The 16,763-nt window shown below is 46.1% G+C and overlaps 1 protein-coding gene across 9 annotated transcripts in view; it reads left to right on the top strand.

Annotated features, from left to right (window-relative positions):
- AKAP13 (A-kinase anchoring protein 13) overlaps positions 1 to 16,763 on the top strand; it is a 336,318-nt gene that overhangs the window by 242,268 nt on the left and 77,287 nt on the right. For all 9 annotated transcript variants that reach the window (XR_003852464.1, XR_003852465.1, XM_029575495.1 and 6 more), the window contains 3 exons: positions 3,991 to 4,249; positions 8,292 to 8,359; positions 15,097 to 15,157. Coding sequence is in view for 7 of the 9 variants with exons in the window: in XM_029575495.1 (XP_029431355.1) it covers positions 3,991 to 4,249; positions 8,292 to 8,359; positions 15,097 to 15,157 (388 nt within the window). In the remaining 2 variants the exon portion in view is untranslated. The remainder of the gene's footprint in view (positions 1 to 3,990; positions 4,250 to 8,291; positions 8,360 to 15,096; positions 15,158 to 16,763) is intronic.

Here is a 16,763-nt window from a genome sequence, read left to right as displayed (position 1 = left end):
ACCGAAGGATAGAGCTTAGACCAGAGACTTCATTAAAATTAATAACTTTGTGAAATATTATTAGTACCTTGGATTTCACTCTCCATTGGATGGGTAACCAATGTAGGTCTGATATGTTCCCTCATTTTAGTAAGTCAGGACCTGAGCTGCTGAGTTCTGAGCAATCTGTAATGGTCTTGACAAAGAGGCAAATAATTCCATGTGAAGAGGATTGCAGTAGTCTAGTCTTGACACATTGAGACAAATGAGACAGAATTTTTGACTGGTAAAAAAAAAAGGTTTCAGATGGCATAGAATCTGCAGTTTAAATAGTGAAGATTTGGTCACTTGCTGCACATGCAGTGTCATTGATAGATTTGCCTCAAGGGTGCTCTGGCACAGGAGTCAAAGGATGACCAGCTCTGACTTGTCCACATTAAGAAAAGGTTTGTTGGTATAAAGCCATTGTTTAACTGTAGAAAGATAGATTATATTCAGCTTCAGACCATGAGGACTGGACCAGGAAAAAGAACTGAATGTCATCTGCATATATCTTGTAACTGAGACCTAATCTAGCCAGCAATTTACATAAAGGCGTGAAATATGTATTAAAAAAGCATGGAAGGCAGGGCTTAGCCTTGTGGGAATAAGCCAGGCTTCCTGACTTTTTCTCAGCGCTCTAATAGGCTCATACCTTTCTATTCTAGATAGTGTCAACCAGGCATTTGTCTAAGGCTTAAATAGTCGTGGAATGGTTACGTCAGTGAGATTTGAAATTTCTGATGCAGAGAGGTAAAGTTGGGAATCATCAGCATAAAGATGGTATTGAAAACTATGAGACTATACAGAGAGAAGAGGGCCCAGGACAGACCCTTCAGGCACAACAAGTTTAAAGTGGGAAGCAGTAGAGGAGGATCCACCAGAGGAAACACTAAAAGAGCAATGGGAGAGAGTAGGAAGAGAACCAATTCAGAACAGAGTCCTGAAATCCAAGTGAGGACTGAGTATCAACAGTGTAAAAAGCAGAAAGTAAGTCAAGGAGGATGAGGTCTCAGTAAATGCCTTTGGTTTTAGCCATAAACAGATCATTGGAATCTTTGACAAGGGCTGTTTCTGTAGAATGTAGAGGGTGAAAATCAGACTGAAGTGGATCAAGAATGGCTTGAGATGAAAGAAATTCAAGACAGTGGCGGTGAACAGCACGTTCAAGTAGTTTGGAAGCAAAAGGAAGGAGGGAGATGGGACGCTAGTTGACAGAACAGGTAGGGTCCAATGAGGGTTTTTTGAGGAGAGATGTGATCACGGCCTTGTGATTGAATGATGCAGCCTTCAAAGAATGTAAAATCTTTCTTACGGAAACTAGATACTGCCTTGCAACTGAAGTTGAAGTCAAGCAAAAAGTAAATAGCGCCCAATTTTGTTTAAAGCAGCAGCCTTCATATCGGACATAGCAGGAAATGGAAACTATACACATAGTGGGGCTTCAGACAAGAATGTGGAGGAGAAGCAGGGTGACAGTCATCACACATGGGTGACATCATCTGATGCAGCCCAGGCCGAAACTTTGATCTCAAAGATGCTAGCGCTTTCAGCATGCTCCACTGAGCATGTGCAGCTTTAGCCACCTTCCTGCCTCCCAGGCAGAGCCCCTCAGTCTTCCTTTTTCTACGGAGCCATTTGGTCATGGTTCAGCTATGCGCTGCCCCTCACAGCTACTGCTGGGACAGTTTCTGGAGCTGCTGCTGCTGTTTTTTTCTTGCAGAGCCTTTGTGTTTTATTTTTTCCTTATATACCTTTTGGTAGTTTGTGTTTATTTTGATTTTTCCCTTTTTCAGGCATCTCTGTTGGCCGCACGGAGGGCCTAGTTCACTGTGCAGCCTGGCAGAGGTTTTTAAAATTCCCCTTAATAAATAATTCTGCTCCTGCAGCTTATTCCTCTCATTTGTCTGTTTTTTTGTGCCTTTATCATGCTTTGTGAGACTGGCTGTATGTAGTCCATGTGTGGTCCAAGTAGGCGTCTAGCTTGGGGACTTTCCTAAGCTCCCATTCAGGCAGATGTTCAGTGGAGTTTCTTCTAACCACTTGGCATTGATGGAGGCTCAGATAACGAAGAAATTTAGGACTGGACTGTTTTTGTGGAGAGGAAAGCTTCAGTCTCCATGGGCCCAAGTTAACCCTCACTTCTGGTGTTCTGGATGACATAGCCTCCTCTCCTGCTTGTCACTTTTCACTGGAAATGCAGTCTCTTTGGAAAAGAGGTTAAACATAAGCCTAGGCAATCAGTTTTGCTGCCATACTATTAATTTCATGCCCGAAATCAGTTGCCCAAGCACGCCTTTGCCAGAGCAACGATGGTTAGATGCCGGATTGTAGCCCATGAGCACTGGAACTATTCAGTATTGATGCCATTGAGCATCATGGACACTGAGTGCCATGGATGGCATTAAGTGCTGTGGGTGTTATCGACGCCACCAAGCACTGTGGATGCCATGGGCACTGTCGAGCACCATAAAACATCATGGGTGCCATCAATACTGTGAGCATCATCAAGTGCCATGGGAGGAATTTTCGCTGTGAGATATGTTGAGCATCCTCAATACCATCGAGCGCCTTGAGCACCATGGACGCTGTTGAGCATGTGGGTGTGGTTTATACTGTGGATGCCATCAGGTGCTGTGGATGCCACAGATGTGGGTGCTATTGACACGGTTGAGTGCTGGAGAGTGCCGACAATCAAGGTCCACACTGTCAAGCACATGGTTGTTATCCACACCATCGACACTGTTGCACACCATGGACGCTGTGGAAGCCATCGATCACTGTGAGAGCCATGGAAGCGATGCCCTCAAAGAGTGTCACTAAATGATGTAGGATAACACCATTGGGGCCACCCATGGGCACCATTGATTGCTACCGACGCCATAGGGTGTCATCAAGACAGTGAAGCACTGTAGGCATGGTTGCCACCGGCAACCATGTCATCTATACCTCTGCTACCAAAATTGTCGGCACCATGGAGTGTCTGGACACCTTGGGCTTTGGTGTTGCCATTGGCATCATGGGTCTCATTTTTACACAATAACTTTCATCAAGCAGGGGAGACAAATCAATATTCAGCTCATCCTGGAGCACCAGTGCAATTGCTGCTTTTGAATCAGAGATCATTTTTATTTTTTTGTTTTATACATTTATAAATCGTCTTTGGGTGTAAAGTGAGAGATTCCAAAAAGTGTTGGAGTGGAATATTTGGAGCAGCTAGCTGTGACTTAGTAACTTAGGGGGTCATTTTCTATAGCATTCGCACACGAAAAGTCGCTTTTCACGTGCGATAGCTAGATTGGGGCGGAGTTGGCACCGGAAGGGGAGGAGGGGCGGCACCAGAGCGGACGCGGCGAAGACATCACTGATGGCGAAAAGGAGTCATGCCAGGCATTTGTTGTCCAACTGAAATTTATATTACAGCAACCCTGAAACCTAGCTGTGATATTCTGGATAATCAGATAATTTTTATGTGGTCAGATTATAAAAACTTATATTTTTGAACATGACCATTCTGAATCTGAGCTATCAGATTGTTTTCCCTCTATATTCAATAATTTTCAAATTATATTTTAGCCTAGGCAATAATAATAAAACTACACTGCCAACTGCAGGCCCCAGTAAAAGGGCGTGAGGTGGCATCACTGAGATTATCACAGCTTAGTTTGCATGGTTGAAAATAAACTTAAAATAACATCGTGTCATCAGCTGTGGAATAACAGAGTTTATTAGAGTTGGTGATGATAAAATTAAATACAAGTAGCTTGGGAATAAACAAAAAAAAATATGTTCACAGAAGCAAGCTTTATTGTTCTCCAACAACTTGATTGCAACTGAAAAGTTATGATGAGGTGTGCTTCGTTGGCCCTCTTCCAGTCTTTCATGGAAAAGAGCCGAGTGGGTTAATTATCTTTCATGTTATTTTTAAGCACTGTTTCCCCTTCTCACCTTTTTCTGTTTTTTTTTTTTAAGCCGGTGAATGAAAAAGACAAAGACAAGAGTAAAGAAAAAGACAAAGACAAGAGTAAAGAAAAAGACAAAGACAAGAGTAAAGAAAAAGACAAAGACAAGAGTAAAGAAAAAGACAAAGACAAGAGTAAAGAAAAAGACGTCAAGGAGAAAGATAAGGCAATAAATGGACACAGCTTCAGCGTAGTCCCAATCGTGCGTCCTGTCGTCTGTCACCAGTGTGCAAAGAACGTCACCAGCAAAGACGCATATATCTGTGCAAGTAAGGAGCCCCTCCTGTGCCACTGTGTTTCCAACAGACATGATGGAGACCAATTGTTCATCCTCAGTTTTCCATTTTATTCTTCATTCAGTAAGAAAATGCACCCACAGTTCAGCTTATGAGCAGATCATGTTAGTTTGTATGTTAAATATAAGTGATGTAGCTTGTGAGACCCGTGCGTTTTACAATATGTACTTTTCATGAACTGTGGTTTTTGTACTCTTCAGGCTCACACATTTGCTGGGGCTTTGGTAGAAAAAGGCAGCCTGCACATCATTTCTAGTTTAAGTAATGATTATTGCGCCAAGAGCTGGTGATGCCATTAACAAGGATTTAGTCGTTATTCCCTGGAATGTACAAAAGAACAATTTGGCTTGCACTCCCAAATTTGCAATTCAGCGGATGCAGAAATGTATGGGGGGCAGTGTGACACTCTCTGCTATGTGTGCTATGGGGGAATAGTGCTAAAGTACTTCAGGAACCAAAACTAAATTTACATACACACACACACAAAAGAAAACCGTTAAAGCCAATTCTACAAATTTGCTCTCTTAATCTCTACTCCTCTACATATTCCGGTTAGTGACTTTGTGATTGGACCCTGTAGAAGACAGGTGGCCCTCCTTGCACAAATCTATCACTGTTGAAATGTGTATTAATGGTTCTGTTTAATGATCGAACAGCCCTGGTAACTGCAGCACTCGCGTGCTGCTGGAATTGGTGTTTTTAGTACATTATTGAGCTCACCTTTTTGGCTAAGGTCAAAAGTAAGATCTGAGTCATGCATTGAGGAAATCCCTTTTGGCTGAGAAGTTCTATTAACACAGGAAGTTAGCATCCTGTCAGCCAACCCCAGTGGAGACACATAGCCATTTGGACCCTGGATGTACTGAGAGGATTAAATCTCTCATTTAAAAAAAAAAAAATGTTGAAAATTTGCTAGCAATGGACGCAGAAGCCACCTACATGCTTTGTCCCTGCTATTTCTGCAGATGGGATAAGATGGGGGAAACTAGGTGAGTCCTTTAGACGTGCATTGCTTTCCCTGTACATACCCAGACCAGACTCCTGGGTTTTGCCTCCCTTCCAGCAGATGGAGACAGAGAAAGTTTCGCTGACACTGCCACATAACCTGGTGTGCCTACCAGCAGGCCCTCAGTATTTCTCTTTCTCCTAGGACAAGCAAGGATGGTAGTCCTCACAGATGGGTGACATCATCTGATAGAGCCCGGCATGGAAAACTTTTGTTAAAGTTTCTAGAAGCTTTGACTAGCAAACTGAACTTTCCCAGCATGCCACTGTCCATGCGAGGTCCCTCTTCAGTTTCTCTTTTTCTGCCGTGCAGTAGCCTCGTGGTTTTTGGAGCTCTGCTCTTTTTGCATTTCTGCGCTTTATATTTGCGATTTTTCTTCGATCCATCGTCTGGTCCCCCTTCGCGAGCGGTGTATCTTCAGCGTGGTACGTAAACATTTTTCGTCCTACTTCTCGATGGTCCCTGTCATCGACCGCGTGCCAGCTGTTTTTCATGGTGTCCGGCTTTCGTCGGTGCCCGCGAACCATGCTCTATTGCGACGTACCTTCCTGGGACTGAACATTTTGACACACTGCCTAAGCTGCTCTTTCCAGCCACACGAGTGGTTCCTGGATCCGAAGGTGGCGGACCAGATTTTCCACCGGTGGGGAACACAGGATGTGGAACTCTTCGCCACCCCACACAATTGCAAGGTGAGCGATTTTTTTGCTTCTGGTTCGTGTGGCATGGACGTCAAGCCTCCGACGCCTTCTCCCTTCACTTGGTAATGGGCCTCCTGTATGCGAATCCTCCTCTTCCGCTCCTCTTGAAGACTCTGCTAAGCTTCAACAGGACCGCGCAGGCAGCTATCCCGTGCGGGATTTTGTTCCCCGCTGCCTTTCTGGGGGGGAGAGGGCAGCTCAGGAACAACCGCGGCGGTGTCAGGAAAGCAGCGAGAGCCTGGGAGGGCTCATGGGGTGCATCGGGTGAAGCAGCCGGGCCCCTTTCCGATGGGAACGGTGCCTACAGCCGCTTCAGAAGCTGCGGGGGGGGGGGAGCGTGCCACAGGACACGCTTGAGCTGTTGAGGCTTCTAAAGGTGGATGCCTCAGTGTTTGCGGGCACTAAGAAGACAACTGTTCCGGTGGCCGGTTCCGCGGCACTGAAGGATAATGCGGGACAGGAAGCCGGAAGTCCATCTAAAAAAAAAGATTTTTTGAGGTGCCTGCCCTTAGGCATACGTGTGATGCGGTGTGCAGCAGGTTTATGCTTCAGGCCGGTGTGTGCTGGGTACAGCAGCTGCAGGCGGAGAAAGCGATGTCTGCATCAGAGGCGGAGCAGGCAGAGCGGCCAGAGGCAGTGGTAGCCTACGGAGCCGATGCGTTGTATGACCTCCTCAGGACTTCTCCCAGAATGACCATGTCAGCTGTCTCGGCCAGACGACTTTTTTTGGCTAGGGAACTGGTCGGCGAACGTTTGGTCTAAGTCTCAGGAGTTTTGCCTTTTAAAGGAAAACTGCTCTTTGGGGAGGACTTGGAGGAGCTGATGAAACATATATATATATATATTTTATTAATTTTGTTTTTGGTAGGGTAAAACAGTGTTCCGTTACCTTTGTGCTACGTGCCACCCAAGGGTTACCTTCTGCTTGCTCGTTCACAATACGATGTCACTGGAGTGTGTAAACATGACGCTAGCTGCCTGCTTGAGTGGAATGAGAGGGAGGGAGGGTCACCTGCAACAGGTAAAGACAGGTGAAGCTGCACTCACTCTGCAGACTAACATTTTCTCATTGTGTGTGTGTGTGTGTGTGTGTGTGTATGATTGAAAGACCTCTCGGTCAGCACAGAGCTTGACAGATTTAGATGAAATGGCAGCAAATGTTTACTAAGCCAGTCTCGGAAAAAAAAAATATTGTATAATTGAGATGTAGCTGCTGTGTGTGGGAAACAAATGGTGCCTGAGCAAGAGACTGGCAGGTTACATATATTCACAGAATGTAAACATTTTACCACAACAGTGCAATGGGTAGCATTATATTAGTCTTAGAAAAAAAAAAATCCAGTGACTATGGAGAATATCACCGGGATGCCTTGTTTTTATAATAGGTCACCTAATATATTTATTTATTTATTTTTAATTTTTTATATACCGAGGTTCTTATAGAGACTACAAATCACTCCGGTTTACATATAACAATAAACTGCCCAACAGAGATAAGGGGCTTTACATAGAACAGTGGCACATATGTAACAATATAACTGGATGACAATATAACATAATGATAATAAATATTATAGATTAACATTGTAATTAATAAAATTGTGTAATAATTTGGGGGTATATATATTTGGGGGTATATATATATTTCTACTACCTGATATGATATATCAGGTAGTAGAAAGTCCCTGAATGATTTTGTAGACATTTAAGGGAGAAAAGGAATGTTGAGATGAAGTAAAGTGGACAGGTATGAAATTAAATACAAAAAAAGAAAGTGAAGCTTGGTTTAACATTTCTGGTTCATGTTACTGCACTACGATAAGCGCCTTGCCTCCTGAGCAGCAGCACTGTGCCAGCGAAAAGTAAACGAAAGAAAGAAAAGATGAGTTTCTTCCAATTCTTGTATCTTAAATGTGGGTAAACAGTTTGATGTAACCAGAGAATATGGTTTCACATTGCACATCTTACATAAGTGAAGTTGCAAAGTGCTTTAGAAAAAAAAGAGGTTTGTAAGGTGCAGCCAGTGGTGAAGGATGAAACCAGACCCAGCGCCAACACTAACCCAAAGAATGTATGGAGACAGGAAAAACTCAGGAAAAGAGAGAGGCTTAGTGCATGGGGGGGTCTTGAGGAATACCTGTAAGCAAGTGTGCGTGTGCCGAGACCCGGCCTGACCATGCTGCCGGCTCCACAAATATTTGTGCTCGTCTCCTGGCAATCCACAACTCAAGGATTCAACCAAAAACATAAACAGGAGAGAGAAAACCATCATCTGACCTTTTTTTTTTTGGTTCTGATTTCCTTACAGATTGCAATTCAATTGTCCACAAAGGCTGTAGGGAGAATTACATTCCCTGTGCCAAGATGAAAATAAAGGTAAGATGAGCCCAGTAACTGAGCAGCGTCTCATAACTGTCTCCCAGGTATTTAGTGATGGGGGGGCTGAGTTCAAGGTGGCAATGGTGATCACGAGCTGTAGAAGAGAGCCAGTTCTTCAGACTAGTGGCCTGTTTTCTTTTAGATATAAAATGAGAGAAGACCCGTGGTAAATTAGGCCTATATAAGGTACAGCATCTTTTCCTAGGGGGATCTTCTTTTAATCAAGGCTTAACGAGGTTTCATGCTGATGATGTCAAACAGTAGTTGCCAAATTATATTTGACACCAAAAAAAAATGTGTTAATTGAACCTGTTAGAAATGTTAATGCTACGCAAGTTGCTATGTTGATAATGGGTGCGAGTATGTGAACTAGTGAAGGGAAAGCACTTATTGACCCCCGAAGAAGGCAGGATATTGCTAAACCGCGGGCCCATGTTGGGTTAAAGTTACCACCACCGAGTGTGGGTCAAAGTCAGCACTGAGCGTAGGGATCTACTGGTACTGCACGCCTCAGGGGTCTGTCAGAGATGATGCTTTATATGAGGTAATGGTCCTTTTCAATTTGTGAAAAATGCCACAAGAGACAATAGTTGCATTTGATGGCAAAAGCCTAAAGTTGTTTTGTGCATAAAAGCATTTTTCTGAACTGACAAATGATTGTGACCTCCTTGTGCCCACTCCCTGATGCTGCTTGCAGCCCCCATTGCTAGGAAAGAGGCAGCGGATCAAAATATAAGTCCGGTAGAGAATTCTGATACCAGTTCATTTAATTCTCTGGAATTTGTGTTGCCATTTGGCCCTTGCATATATTTCTAGATCTCTTGGTTTTTCTGATAATTGCTAGGGTGCTTGCATCGTGTGTTATGTTTTAGTGTTAATGGCAGTATGACACTATTGGTCTGGGGGGAGATTACACAACTGCTTAGCAGAGTACTGTAGCCTTACTGTGTGGTGAAGACGAAGGATTATTCTTTTAAAATGATCAGCTTCCCTATAGGCAGAACATACGAATTGTAGAATAAATTATGGCAGATGCTAATATACAGTAGCAGAGACTAGCTGTTTATGCACAGGAATTTCAGTAATTAACAAGGAGATATGATAAGGAGCTTGTTGAAACATTTTCTTAAGTTTTACTTGGTTACTAGATTCCTAAGCCAGAATGCCTTGGTTTATCCTGTTTCTCAAACATTCAAACTAATTACAAATAATTGTTCTGTTTCCGTGTTTGTTGTACAGTGGGTAGGACTAAGGGGGGGGGGGGGGGGGGGGCGTTCTGATGGACCGGGTGGGCTTCCTAGCCTCGCCCGTAAACCTTTACATCCTTGTAGTCAGGACTTCCCCTTGACGACTCCGTCACTTTATTGCTGCATGTTACGATGAAAAGAAAGTATCATAGCAGTCAGAGCAGCAGTCTGCTGAAACAAGCCTCTTATCTCTACTGGACTTTCAGCGGCCCTCCTTGGAAAGCCAAAAGCACATCCTCTCTTCATTTTAAGCATTTTCTTTAGGGATTATCTCTGTCGCGCCACTGCTGATGAGAAAAGCTATCTGGGGGGGGGGGGGGGGGTTCTGAAAGCTTCCAGACCCTCCCTGATGTAAACCTATTCTTGTGGGGGGGGGGGGGGGGGGCAGGGAGGAAGGGAATGGTGGGGGTCAGTGTGCCAATAACCTATTCTGATAACAATAATAGAGAGAAAGCTACAGATACCCCCGTAACACTTAGGCAACCTCACAATCAGCTCGATACTGTAAAGTGCAGCTGGAGATTCCCCGTCTGTAACTCGCTGTGGGCGCACAATTCGGACGCGTAAGGCGATCCTGCGATACAGTCTCCAGTTTCACGCGTCCTTAGCGCTTCTTGAAACCGACGCGTAACCCTTTCCGCACCCGGCATGTATATGATATGTTAATGAACGAATTAGCTATTTAATGAACAAATTAGCTATTTCCTCCGATACTGTGACGCGCGCTCCGATTATCTCCTTTCTAACCTGCTATTTTGCCGCGTCCTTAACCTGTTAGTTTACCGCCTATCCTCTACCTGGCGTTAGTGTGGTGTTCGAACAGCTACGTACCGGACTGCACCATGGACGACCTGCTTGTTTTTGCTCTGGCGCTATTTATCATTCGGTGGAGACGAAGATATGCTCGACTGAGCCGGCGGGAGCGCGTTTATCCAGGCGGCGGCGGTGGGAGCCAGCGGGCGCGCGTTCATCCGGTGGGCTGTCATCGAGGCAGGAGCCGGCGGGCAGGTGGGCGCGCGTTCATCCAGGCGGCGGCGGGAGCCGGCGGGCGCGCGTTTTTCCAGGTGGCGGCGGCGGGAGCCGGCGGGCGCGCGTTTTTCCAGGTGGCGGCGGTGGGAGCCGGCGGGCGCGCGTTTATCCAGGCGGCGGCGGCAGGAGCCGGCGGGCGCGCGTTCATCCAGGCGGCGGCGGCGGCAGCCGGCCGGCGGGCGTGCGTTCATCCAGGCGGAGGGAGCCGGCGGCGAAAGCGGCCTCCAGAAACCCCCGCCGGCAGTGAATGAATGCACGCCTGTGTATGCCCGTGCAATTTCGGCACTCAAGGCAGGGCATTAGAGAACGCCGACGTCACGTGCTGTGACATCAAACGTCGTGACATCACACCTTGAGCGCCGAAATTGCACGGGCATACACAGGCGTGCATTCATTCACTGCCGGCGGGGGGTGCTGAAGGCCGCTTTCGCCGCCGGCTCCCGCCGCCTGGATGAACGCACACCCGCCCGCCGGCTCCCGCCGCCTGGATGAACGCACGCCCGCCCGCCGGCTCCCCGCCTGGATGAACCGGCTCCCGCTACCGTCTCCCGCATGAACGCGCGCCCGCTGGCTCCCACCGCCGCCGCCGCCTGGATAAACACGCGCCCGCCGGCTCCCGCATGAACGCACGCCTGCCGGCTCCCGCCGCTGCCGCCTGGATGAACGCGCACCCGCCCGCCCTCCGGCTCCGGCCACCGCCGCCTGGATGAACGCGCCCCCGCCGGCTCCCGCTGCGGCTGGATGAACACGCGCCACCCGCCCGCCGGCTTCCGCCTCTATGACAGCCCGCCGGCTACCGCCTCGAACTCGCTCCCGCCTCGAACGTGTGTCCGCCGGCTCCCGCCAGTAAGTTTACTTTTTTTACACTTTTGTTTTAATTTTCGCCTGCGCCTTGCTTCGGGAGGGGGGGAACCATCCACTTCCTGGTACCTGTCATTTCAAATGTCAGTTGAAATGACAGGTACCAGCGCACCCAGGATACTGTGTAGGCGCTGTATTAAGCGCCTATACAGTAAAATGGGTTGCGCGGGCCTAACCCTTCGCCTAACGCTTCGCAGATGCGGTTTGCATTTGCAAGCAATTTAAATAGAGTATCGAGTGGTATGTGAGCAGGACTGTGCGTGCGGGGAACAAGGGTGTGCCCGGCACTGCCGCACTCTTTCTAACGCGGCCTTACTGTATCGACCTAAATAATGGGGATCTTATATTCTTTTACTTATCTATTGCATGTGCTAGTGTGAAAAAGGACAGAATCAGCAATCATAGGGACGGAAAGAAACAGGCCCGGCTACTCCTGACTGTATTTCTACCTGTCCCCTCTGCCTGAGGCTCACCGGGGAAGGGTTTCTTTGTTTGTTTTAATGAATTAGATTTATTTTAGTGTACAGTTATTTATAAAATTCATAGCCTGCTGATCCACAGATCTTCACGGGGGACAGCCATACATTCATAAATCACATACAACAAAATAGTCAAAATCAAGCCATCTGACAATTAAAGCAGAATAAAACTAACTACAGCCAAGCCTTCTGAATCCCATTCCCACAATACCCCATCAGTCTACCCTATTGAGAAATCACCCCTCCCTCTAAGACCCTGATACACTAGTAACTAGTAAAAGCTTCAGAGAAAAGGTAGGTTTTCAGCCGTTTTCATGGTCCATGGTATGCTGACTCCTCCTGACTCCCTCTACTGAGGACACAGGGCTGGTAAATTTCAAACAACTACATGCCAGGGCATATATGCATGTATATGGCCATGCGTAGACCTACAGTAGTATTTTATAACCCAGGTGTATTATATACACGCCTATTATAAAATACGCGTATCTTTACCCCAGAACATAGGCACATATTTATGTAACCGCCTGCCAGCAAGTTACCCCCATGCACTCATTTCCTCAGTTTCATCCTCAAGCCTTTAGGGATCCACGGTGTTTATGCCATTCCCCTTTGAAATCTTTCACCGTTTTTGTTTTCACCACCTCCTCCGGAAGGGCGTTCCAGGCATCCACCACCCTCTCTATGAAGAAATATTTCCTGACGTTGGTTCTGAGTTTCCTCCCTGGAGTTTCATTAAGTGACCCCCGGTTCTTCTGATTTCTTTCCATTGGAAAAGGTTTATTGTCGACTGTACCCCATTAAAACCTTTCAGGTATCATATCCCCCCTGCACCTCCTCTCCTCCAAGGGGATACATACTTAGGTCCTTCAACCTCTCCTCACAAGTCATTTGATGGGGTCCACCCACCAATTTGGTCATCCTTCTCTGGACCGCCTCTATCCTGTCTCAGACCCTTTTGAGATACGGGCTCCAGAACTGAGCGCAGTACTCCAGGTGAGGCCTCACAGAGGGACCTGTACAAGGGGATCATCACTTCCCTTTTCTTACTCGATATTCCTCTCTCTATGCAGCCCAGCGTTCTTCTGGCTTTAGCTATCGCCTTCTCACATTGCTTCGTCGTCTTCAGATCGTTAGACACTAACACCCCAATGTCTCTCTCCTGCTCCGTGCACATCAGCCCTTCACCCCCCATCACGTACAGCTCTTTTGGATCACCGCACACAGCAGCAGAAGGCCTGTGTCTCTCTTATACAGATTTTTCTGAGGCACTGCAGAATGCTCAGGAAAGGGAAGATCCCTGACTGAGCCGACAGTTAGGGGTACTAAACCCAGTGTCCGATTTACATTCCATTTAATGCCCACTGAGAAAGTAGGATCTTGGTTTAGCCATTTACTGAAGATCTTACTGTATCTCGATTACTAATAATTCTGTAAGCCACCTTTGATGTTATTTGGTAAGGATGATTAACATCTAAGGGGGGGGGGGGGGGGTGCCAAAATTTCAATGATGTGTTTGGCTAAGTCCCAAACTTACTTGGACAAAGCACAGGATTTGAAAATCCTGCTGGTTTCAGCTCCTCTGGGGGACTCCAGAGCACAGCGAACTTAATCTGGCTAAGTTATCCAGGTAACGCCAATAGTCAGCGTTATCCGGCTAACTGGGAGATGTATTGAGCCATGGTAGTGCTCTAACAAGCGTTAAACAGTGCATATCACGATATCCAAAATATCACGCAATTTATGTGATATTTTGCATCTCCCCGCCCTTCTACCTTCCTCTATTGCAAGGACCTTCTTTGTATGTGATTTGCGTGCCTGGATAATGCAAATTCATACAAAGAAGGTCATTACTGGACAATCTGATGTAAATATTTTACCGTGGTGACCGAGAAGATGGTCGGTTGCGATAAAATACCTACACCTATTTGAAATGCAGTACCTGTGAGGCAGGAGGCCTGGGATCCTAACGCAGGTCCTGAGTCTCCTGCCACGCACATAGCTGGAGCACGCTCAGGTTGGGGCCACCCGGGCTGGGTGCGAGGTGCGCCCAGCCCCGACGCGGGACTCGCAACTTTAATGTAAGATTTAAGAGGCACAGGAAGGGAGGAGGGTTGTCAGACGAGGGGGGGGGGGGGGGGGGGGGGGCCAGGCTGCGGAATTCTCTTTTTTTGGTGTTTAACCTTTCAGGGGGGTGGGGGGCCACTTTGATGATGGATTTTGGAGAGTGGGGGGACCGGGGGCTGTTGCAGCTTTGTGTTTCTATTTCTTAACTTTAGGGGAGATGGGGCTGACTCACATGGTAGCCCCAGGTTGAGACGGGGTCAGCCCTTGGAAGTTGGGGACCCCATCTTGTTAAAGAGCCACTAGGCACGTTCTTTTGCCCCCATGACATTTGGCCGCAAGACAAAAGAATGCGCCATACAGCTGTGCCCCCCCCCTTCCCCCCCCGACGATAGTGGGACCCCCCTCTAGCGAAAAAACCATCATGGCTTGAAGCATCTGGCCCTAAGTTAGTAGGATAACTTTAGGGCTTCTGAGAGCGGTCCTCTTTATTTGGCTACCTCAATCAGATGTCCCGTGGCTGACTGTTGAGCCATAAATTGTTTTTGGTGGAAACCTGGTATCAAGGGGGAGAGAGGAGAAGCCTGTAGCCTCTCTCCTACCCTTTAGCTTTGTGAAGCGCCACACGTTCGGGCAACTAACGCAGATTGTTCAAACAGCGCCGGTGCTGTCACGCGACGCAGACGTCCAGAATTACACGGCGAGGCAGAAATTATTTTTGTATCCCAAGAGGAGTTATCTGAAAGATGGGTGCTCCAGGAAGAACCAGTCCTGCCTTAGCATCGTGCCAGGTCACTGCTTCGCTGCTGGCTCAGACGGGCGTGGACCCCCCCTTTTCTGAGACACCCCTTGCCGTTTTTTGCAGCAGCCCCGAGTTCCATTCTGACAAGTGCCAGGCGGGCCACAGCCTGCTTGGCCTTTGAGAATCCAGGGCGGTCTGGCTGCAAATATCCTGACATCCACGCAGTCCCTTACGTGTTATTCCCTGCTCTTAGAGAAGCAGCACTTACTTTCCAGTATGTTTTTAATTCTTTTTTTTTTTTTTTCCTTTCAGGTTCCAGAAGTTCCTAAGGCTCAGGATAGCTCTTCATTGCCCGCTATCATGAGGAGCTTACGTAAGTGTTTTCCACCTGGAAGTCAGACTGCTATGTCAAATGTACTTATTTATGTATTCATTGCATCTTCCATATTCATGCCCAGTATAGCATACAGCATAAACATTCAGAATTAAAAACAATATAATACACACAAATAGCTCCATTAAAATAAATTAAAAGTCAAAAGTAAAAGCCATCTAGTAACCTAATACAGAAAAACTAGAATCATGTATGTCCTTCATTAAAGATCTTAATATCCTTCTGTTCACATAGCTTAGCTGGAAGAGCACTCCATAAGGTAGGAATAATGTGAGAAAAAGCCCACACATACGTTGTTTGCAACTCATAATCACAAGTAGGAGATATTAGAGGCATGCTTGAATCTATGACCTCAACATCCATCTAGGAACATACGGCTTCAATCTGTGAACTAATGAGCAAGGTCCCCAGGACAATTTGGGAAGCCCTGTGTTAAACTATTTAGGGTGGGCCTTCCGCCTACAGGATTGTTGGCATTGTCAAACAATTGATGGAACTTTACAGTATATGTTGTACGAATGTGATAAAATCCACTCCTTCTGGAATCATGTTTAGGAGTTTGTTAATAATGTTCTCCCATTCCATGTACCTATCACTTATAGGGTGGCTATTCTGCATTCGCATGTGTTCCTGAATGTTCTTTCCATGAATCAATGTAAATTGTTGGATATCCTTCTTGCTTTGGCATTACAGTTAATACTTACCAATTGGAAAGATCATAATCTGTTGAATGTAACTTTTGGTGAAATACTGTAATCATGATTAATAGTTTGAAACAGTTGCCCATCGGAAACTACAATGGAAGTTGAAGCTCCAGGCTATTTGGCAACTGGTTACAGTGATTTCTGTTTACATTCTATTTGGTTATTCTTCCTCTTGCAATTTCCTACTATTCTTCTTTTGTTATGTTTATTCTGCTTTTGTTCTTCCAATCCTATTAAGTAAAAGATTGAACTGAAAAAAATAAACCAAGTGTTCTAAGAAGACCCCTTAAGGGTTGCAAATCATGTTAAAAAGGACAGAAGACAACATTGAGCCTTGAGATATACCAGACAAGATGTTCTTCTAGAGCAAATCTCACCTATTTGTACACGCTATTGCCTATCCTGTAAAACTGACTTAAAGCACTGTAAAACAGCACAACCTAGACCAATTTTTGCAATCGGACCAAAAGCTGCTGATATTAAGTTGAACCAGTATACCTGACTCTCCATATTCTAACTTACAATAATGAATGTCCAACAAAGTGATAAAGTTTCGGTTAAGTTTTCTGAATCCTTTATTTTATTTATATTCTGCTTTTTGGCACTTCAAAGCAGAAATGTTTATTTTATAAAGCATGCCCTTCCATTGAATGCATAGTAAAGTTCCTGTTCCTCCCCTGGATCAGTCCAGACAAGTGTGTTATGCATCCCTGCCAGCAGATGGAGGCAGAGAACAAAACTTTGAGGCACTTCGACATAACTGAGAGTGCCACCTCAGTATTTCTCTGTCTCCAGCAGATGGTAGACATGCAAACCTGCAGTCTGACAAAAAAAAACAAAACAAAGGAATTTAAGTAGAGAAATTTTTCGGAGAAGTTTTG

This window comes from Rhinatrema bivittatum, chromosome 13 (assembly GCF_901001135.1).
Source record: "Rhinatrema bivittatum chromosome 13, aRhiBiv1.1, whole genome shotgun sequence".
Lineage (NCBI taxonomy): Eukaryota > Metazoa > Chordata > Amphibia > Gymnophiona > Rhinatrematidae > Rhinatrema > Rhinatrema bivittatum.
This window is presented reverse-complemented; position numbering and strand designations above follow the sequence as displayed.